This window comes from Microcaecilia unicolor, chromosome 7, assembly GCF_901765095.1.
Source record: "Microcaecilia unicolor chromosome 7, aMicUni1.1, whole genome shotgun sequence".
Lineage (NCBI taxonomy): Eukaryota > Metazoa > Chordata > Amphibia > Gymnophiona > Siphonopidae > Microcaecilia > Microcaecilia unicolor.
The window spans coordinates 309,360,848-309,368,747 of record NC_044037.1 but is presented as its reverse complement, the minus strand read 5'-3'; the positions used below and the strand labels follow the sequence as shown (position 1 = coordinate 309,368,747).

Genomic DNA, 7,900 nt, shown 5'->3' with positions numbered 1-7,900 from the left:
CCACCTCCTTGAGGACACCCTCATGAATAGCTAGAAGGTGGGCTGGTGGGGATGGATCTCATTGACATACTCTAGTCAGCAGCGTCATGGTCCTGCATGGGAAGATACTTGGTGGTTCCCCGTCCCCTCATTTGGATCCAAAGTGGCCCTGAATTAAAAATCAGTGAAGACTAGTGCTGTAGACAGAGGTTTAGCTCAATGGTCTCCCTCTCTTCTGTGGGAACAGTATTTATTTTCCTGTACTCCCTCTAGTTCTCTTCGGTACTCTCTGGCTCTGTAGTGCTGTGGTTCTGCTCTCTGCCTGTGGACCAGGGATGGACAACTACATCCTCAAGGGCCATAATGAGGATGTAGTTGTCCTTCCCTGGTCTATCTCCTAGAACTGCTTGGGCTTAGATGCCTACAAATCCTGGGCTGCGTTTCCCACCCAAGTCAGGCAGGTCATTTGGCCAGGGAGACAAAAAGCCAAAGAGAAGAATTTGAATTCTGTACAGGATTTTATACCCCTGAGAAGTTCCCTCCAAAACAAGTCTCCTCCCCTCACTATGAAACCTCCATCTACCTAGCAACCAGTGATGTAATAGTGAAGTCAAAATATACTGTTTCAGTAGAGCCACTCCAGGGTCTGTAGAAATATCTCAGGAGCACAGGGGCCCCAACTCTTATGTCCCTTTATTCTTTGTCACATTAGCAGAGCAGCACATAAGCACCGGCATACTGGGAAAAGACCAAGGGTCCATCAAGCCCAGCATCCTGTCTCCGACAGCGGCCAACCCAGGCTTCAAGAACCCAGCAACCCCCCCCCCCCCCCCCCCAAAAAAAAATATATATATTTAATAATGTTCAATGGAGTTTTCCTTCAGGGATCTGTCCAAACCCCCCTTAAACTCCGTAAGGCCAACTGCTGTCACTACATTCTCCGGTAACGAGTTCCAGAGTCCTTTAGGATATCCTTAAATTTTCTATCCTGGCATAGAAAGGCCCCTAAACCTAAACCTCTCTCCTGCCGTTCTGTGCCCTAACATTTTTATGAGTCTCTGCGGCAGAGAAGCCAAATTATCTAGTTCCAGGCTAGAGATTTGGGGAGAGTCTGAGATTTCTGACCACCCCATCCTGACGCATAATGGAACTTCCAACACTGATTTCAATGGGCAAATCCTCCACCACTTTGGGATGTAAGTTCATAAAGCATGACTGGCAAAAAAATTCCAGAGCAGTCAAGAAGCAGGAAGACACTAAAAACAGTGGGAAACAGCATTTAGCGCTCTTATTTCTTGACTGCTCTGGCAAAGACGTCTCCAGCTTGGAGCTGGGTAATGGCAGGTCTCTAATCCTGTCCCCATTTTGCTTCCCTAGATCAACGATGGCTGTGGCTTTACCTCCCCGAAGCCTGCAAGCAGTCATGGATGAATTTGGAGGGGCTCCAAGGTTCCTCGCTTATCCTCGAACGCTTACTGTGTGCAGCGGCAGCCATGCTCTCCTGAAATGCCACATCATAGGAGACCCACGCCCTGCGGTGGTTTGGGAGAAAGCAGGAATAGTGATCGAGGCAGGTGGTCGGTTCCAGCTGAAGGAAGATGGGGACTTGTTTACTCTACTGATTTCCTGCTTGACAGTGACCGACAGTGGCCAGTACACCTGCAAAGCCAAGAACTGCATTGGGGAGACCTACGCAGCTGCTACGTTGAACGTAGAGGGCTCTGCAGATCAGCGGCCACAAATCCTCGCAAAGCCACTTTCACTGAAGGTCTGCAAGGGAGAAGATGTGTCCTTTGTGTGTGAGGTGTCTGGGCAGCCAAGCCCAAGTGTGTCCTGGGAGAAGGATGGCAGAAAGTTGTCAGATGTATTTGAGACTTCTCATTTCTCCCTAGAGAATGAGGTGCCTGGCCGTCACTACTTGAAGATTCAAAATGTCCGACTCCAAGATGGTGGGATTTATGTCTGTAGAGCACATAACTCTTTTGGGGAGGCAGTGGCTGTGGCTGTGCTGCTGGTGGATCCTGTGGTGGGTGTGCAAAAGGAGGACCCCTTTCTGGACAAGCTGCAGAACTGCTACTCTTCCAAATCACAGCAGCACCAGAACCAGCGTCCCTCTAGGCATGACGCCAACGCTGGTCACAAGACCATGCCCCAGAATGAGGAAGTGAGCCATGCGCCCGCTGCCAAGATATTCACTGTGAGTGAGGGCAAACATGCTAAGTTTCGCTGCTGTGTGACTGGCAAACCTCAGCCAGAGATTGTGTGGAAGAAGGATGGACAGAGCATTGTGCCAGGACGACGGCACCTTCTCTATCAGGACAGGGAGGGCTACTTCACCCTGAAAGTGCTGTACTGCCAACAGTGGGACCGAGGACTTTACATATGCAGTGCTTCCAATGTTGCAGGACAGACGCTGAGTGCCGTGGAACTGCACGTGAAAGGTACCAGTCGGCATGCATTCCCTTCCTCTCTCACCATACTCCTCCCTCTCTCTTCTCTTCCACACTTCTCTCTCTCTCAGACTTCCAGTCTCTTCCATTGCCACACTCCTCCCTCTCTCACTGACTTCCACTCTCCTGTCTCACCATACTGTCCCTCTCTTGCTGACTGCCACACTCGTCCCTCTGTCACCACACTCCTCCCTTTCTCTCTCCTCCATTGCCACACTCCTCTCTTACAGACTTCCATTCTCCTCTCTCACCACACCCCTCCATCTCACTGACTTCCAGTCTCCTCCATTGCCACACTCCTCCCTCTCTCACTGACTTCCACTCTCCTGTCTCACCATACTGTCCCTCTCTTGCTGACTGCCACACTCATCCCTCTGTCACCACACTCCTCCCTTTCTCTCTTTCACTCTCCTCCATTGCCACACTCCTCTCTTACAGACTTCCATTCTCCTCCATTGCCACACTCCTCCCTCTCTCGCTCACTTCCACTCTCCTCCATCCCCACACTCTTGCTCACTTCCATTCTCCTCTCACCCCTCCCAGTACTCCCCTCTTATCCTTCTTCACCCTCCATCCTTTTTTCTCATATTGCTCTTCACCCTGCTATCTCTACTGATCTCTTCCCTGTTCCCATTCAGATTTAGGAAGCTCTATAGATACGATCATTTTCTTGAAGGTGTCAGATGGGGGAACTTTCAAGCTGTCCAGATTGGGTGAAAGACCCCAGGCATGTTTTACCCACAGGGTCTGCAGCACTTTTGAAAGTGTATGTCTTTTTAAGTTTGAATCTGTGATGGGCACAAAGTCTGCACAGTCCTTTCTCTTCTTGTGTGGGTGGAGTTTTGCTGAAAAAGTAGACACAACATGAGATTTGAAATTGCAGTGTCTGTGCACCTTTCTCCTCCTCATGCTCCCAGAGATGCTGTAGCCACTTGGTTCAGCTGAAAGTTAGTTGATGAATTTTGTCGAATATTTTCAAACAGAGATGATAAAACATTCTCTACCCCCATAAATCACCTTGAAAATGATCCTCCCAGGTGGTTGCTATCAAAAAGAGGGGGAAAATACACAATCCCAGTAAGAACACGGATCAGTCAGTGTTTTTTTCAACCCTAGCGGTGGCAATGAAGTCGTTCCTTTATATGCAGTCCTGCTCTAAGTATGGATGACTACTGATGTTCAAATACTGTCTGCGTAGCTAACGGTTTAATTTGGGGTTACCTGTTTGCGGAATGACCTTGCTCTGCACCGGTTGTATTATAGATATAGTCCTGCTGAAAATTCACAGATAGGGTCACTTTCGGCTAAATATACAACTGGTTTTGAACATTAACCGAATGGTATAGCAGAGGTTAATAACAAGGACAGTTCCTCGGTTCCTCAGTTCTGATTCTGGTCCGTATTTTCTCTGGTTAGGTCACATTTCTGGCCTGGTGACAGCTGCTGTTTTTCCTGCTCATTCTTTCATTTTCTTTCTGTTTTGGGAAATGTGCATAGTATAATAAGAAATGTATATCTGTTTCTATTTCTCCAGTGTTGCGCTGCAGGCAGAGTCTGGGTTTTTTATATTTATTTCCAGTACTTTTATATACTGCATCTCCTTGAAGACTTTCCAGATACCTCACAGAAAACATAACAATCAGAAAAGAGATGGAAAACCAGAGTATATCCCAGCTGTACCAAACAGGACCAAACCTCAGAATTCATCCATACTGACCTATACAAAGGTTTTTTCATTTAAATTCACTACTCAACCCTCTTCCATTCCCAACCCATTTAACGAAATATAATTTTAACCTTTCCTGCAAGACCACAAATACTTGTTTCCCAGAACTCCAAATCTCGGGACCCACTAGTCTAAATGTCCCTTAATTTCACAATTGTTGGGATTTGCGAATAATTCTCTTGACAAGACCTCATTGAAACAACAACGTTGCTTCACCAGGAGCCAATGAAGTGACTGCAATATTGGCCTAACACTTTCAAATCTATTTGCCCCAACCGCCAACCTTGCTGCCACATTTTGTGTCACCTGGAGTTTCCAAACCCACAAAGTAAGCTGTGAAAACTGTAAGGCTGTTTATAGCTACTCTCCAGGCTGTTTTACATTTTTCATTTGTATTTTGTGGTTCTTTTTTCATTACTTTTTATTCTTTACATTTTTTAGGGCTGCATTTTCAGTCAGATTTGTAATTGCAATTAATTGCATGATTAAAGGTATATGGGGGGGGGGGGGGGGGGGTCCTTACTGCAGCTCCTTGTGACTCTGAGCAATGGAAGGTTAAGTGACTTGTCCAGAGTCACAGAGGAGCTGCAGTAGGAAAAAAAAATAACATTGCACAATATAATTTTAATCGAAATGCACCTTAATATAAAGAAACTACTTAAAACCAAACTTTGCACTACCATCCACAAGGCTTTCTCCTCTGAAAATAGTTGTGGCTGGGGGACAGACTGGGAGCCCCACAGACACAATCAGGGTACAGTGTATATCCAAAGAAAACTTTTATTGCTGAACAGACAAACAAAATAAGTCTTTTTATTACATTTGTACCCTGCACTTTCCCACTCATGGCAGGCTCTATGTGGCTTACATGTTATATACAGGTACTTATTTGTACATGGGGCAATGGAGGGTTAAGTGACTTGCCCAGAGTCACAAGGAGCTGCCTGTGCCTGAAGTGGGAATTGAACTCAGTTCCCCAGGACCAGAGTCCACCACCCTAACCACTAGGCCACTCCTCCCTTCATATGTCTCTCTCAGTCCACCACCCTAACCACTAGGCCACTCCTATCACAGACTCAGAACTTAACATGGCAACAGTCGCATGAACAATGGTTTTTCCTCTCTTCAGCAGTCCTATCTTGTCAAACTTGTACAGAATATTTCAAGTCACTCATGCCTAAATCCGAGTCTGGCTCTAGTTAGGACGCTCAATTCTGAGTCTTCACAAATAAAGAAATGCACCTTTGCAGCCTTCTATTCCCTCTCTTGGGTATTTATTCTTTACCCCGGCTTTGAACCTTGGCAATAGGACTACTTTTACTTCCCTGGGTTTCCCCCACAGATACTGCAGCCCAGCCAACACCTTGGGATTCTTTCACTCCCAGTCCTCCTCCAGAAGAGACCTCTTGCCTCAGGACCTCTCTGATCTACTCTAGGGTTTCCAACTTTCTGATGAAGAAAAATTCGACACTTGCCCTCCTACATGCCCCTCCCTTGTCCTGCCCCAATGCCTCTCCTCAAGGCCCTTGCCACACCTACTGTTATACGCTTCACTGCTCCACCCCTCCATAAACAACTGCCTGTACTAGGGTTGCCATCTCAGAAGAAAATTCTGCCACACGTATGTATGTTTTACGGTTATTTCATGGTTTGCCCTTCATGACTTTCACTCAGTGGTCTGGAAAGATAAATGTGAGCACTTCTCAAAGCATCTCCAGGTTGCTGCCAATCGCCCACAATGTGCTAACTGCATCCTGTCAGAATTAGCATCTTCCTACACAATTTCCCCCTCCAATGATTCCTCCTGTCTCTTGCTTGAAGATCTGGCCCTTGCCTGGAAGGCCAAAATTGATGCCCTTCGCCAGCCCCTGTTCTTCCTCCACCCAGCCATATGCCTATATCTCCAGATCCTGTTACAGATGTTTCCTCCCCCTCTGTCCTTTTGGGTTCCTCATGGTCTTCCTTTAATGTCCCCTCAGCTTCGGCAGTACTCCGGACGGTCAGGTCCCTCAACCTCTCCTCTTCCTCTCTCAACCCCTGGCCCACCCATCTAATATGTCATCTTTTCCCCTTGTTATCTCCACTAATTTTTCCTCTTCTGCACTCTAGTCTGGCCTCGGGCATGTTCCCCTCAGCATGGAAGCATGCCCTAGTCCACCCATTGCTGAAAAAGTCCAGTGTGGATCCAGCTCTTGGCGCCAGTTTTCACTGTGTCTCCAACCTGCCCTTCTTGAAACGTTTGGAGAAATCACTCCTCCTCCAGCCTGAAGATTTTCTCAACCACACCAATATACTGCATCCTTTTCAGTCTGGGTTCTGCCGCCAGCATAGCAGAGACTTTACTTCTTTCATTCTACAACACTTTGAATGTGTTCTTTTTATATTGATGTTTGAAAAATATAAATTAAAAAAAAAATGTACATAAGCATTGCCATACTGGGACAGACCGAAGGTCCATCAATCCCAGCATCCTGTTTCCAACAGTGGCCAATTCAGGTCACAAATACCTGGCAAGTTCCCAAAACAGTACAATGCATGTTATGCTGCTTATCCTAGAAATAAGCAGTGGATTTTCCCCGTCCATTTTAATAATGGCTTATAGACTTTTCTTTTAGGAAGCTACCGAAACCTTTTAAAACCCTGCTAAGCTAATTGCTTTTACCACATTCTCTGGCAACGAATTCCAGAGTTTAATTACACATTGAGTGAAGAAATATTTTCTCCGATTTGTTTTAAATATACTACCTTGTAGCTTCATTGTGTGGCCCCTAGTCCTAGTATTTTTGGAAAGAGTAAACAAGCAATTCACGTCCACCTGTTCCACTCCACTCAGTATTTTATATACTTATATCATATCTCACCTCAGCTGTCTTTTCTCCAAGTCGAACAACCCTAGCTGCTTTAGCCTTTCTTCATATCAGTGTTTTTGGAAGGTTGCCAGATGGCCACCTTCTGAACCTGATTGAAACTTGCCTTGAGCTATTACTAAGAAAGCTGCGATCAAAATTCAAATCCAAAATCCAGTACCAGGCATACTGTGAAGTAATACAAAACACTACAAATGTCACTCGGGACCTAAAGAGCAAGTCTGCCATTCCATAATAGCAGTGTAACAACTTCCATGAGTTGCACAACAAGCACCTACTTAGGAAAACACAGCACCACAACACTGCAATAGGTACTAGAACATCAAGAAACCCTGTTGGAAAACTAAAGAAGCCAGATTATCAATAAGTACATAAGTATTTCCATACTGGGAAAGACCAAAGGTCCATCAAGCCCAGCATCCTGTTTCCAACAGTTGGTCAATCCAGATCACAAATACCTGGCAAGATCCCAAAAAAGTACAAAACATTTTATACTGCTTATCCCAGAAATAGTGGATTTTCCCCAAGTCCATTTAATAATGGTCTATGGACTTTTCCTTTAGGAAGCCATCAAAACCTTTTTTAGACTCCGCTAAGCTAACCGCCTTTACCACATTCTCTGGCAATGAATTCCAGAGTTTAATTACACGTTGAGTGAAGAAAAATGTTCTCCGATTCGTTTTAAATTTACTACATTGTAGCTTTATCGCATGCCCCCTAGTCCTAGTATTTTTGGAAGGCATGAACAGACGCTTCACATCTACCCATTCAACTCCACTCATTATTTTATAGACCTCTATCATATCTCCCCTCAGCCGCCTTTTCTCCAAGCTGAAGAGCCCTAGCCGCTTTAGCCTTTCCTCATAGGGAAGTCGTCC

At 45.7% G+C, this 7,900-nt stretch overlaps 1 protein-coding gene across 1 annotated transcript in view; it reads left to right on the top strand.

The window, feature by feature from the left end:
- Positions 1 to 1,402: 1,402 nt before the first annotated feature.
- Positions 1,403 to 7,900, top strand: part of OBSL1 (obscurin like 1) — a 78,624-nt gene continuing 72,126 nt past the window's right edge. Inside the window, exons 1-2 of the mRNA XM_030210894.1 lie at positions 1,403 to 2,005; positions 2,042 to 2,420. Coding sequence (XP_030066754.1) covers positions 1,403 to 2,005; positions 2,042 to 2,420 — 982 coding nt within the window. The remainder of the gene's footprint in view (positions 2,006 to 2,041; positions 2,421 to 7,900) is intronic.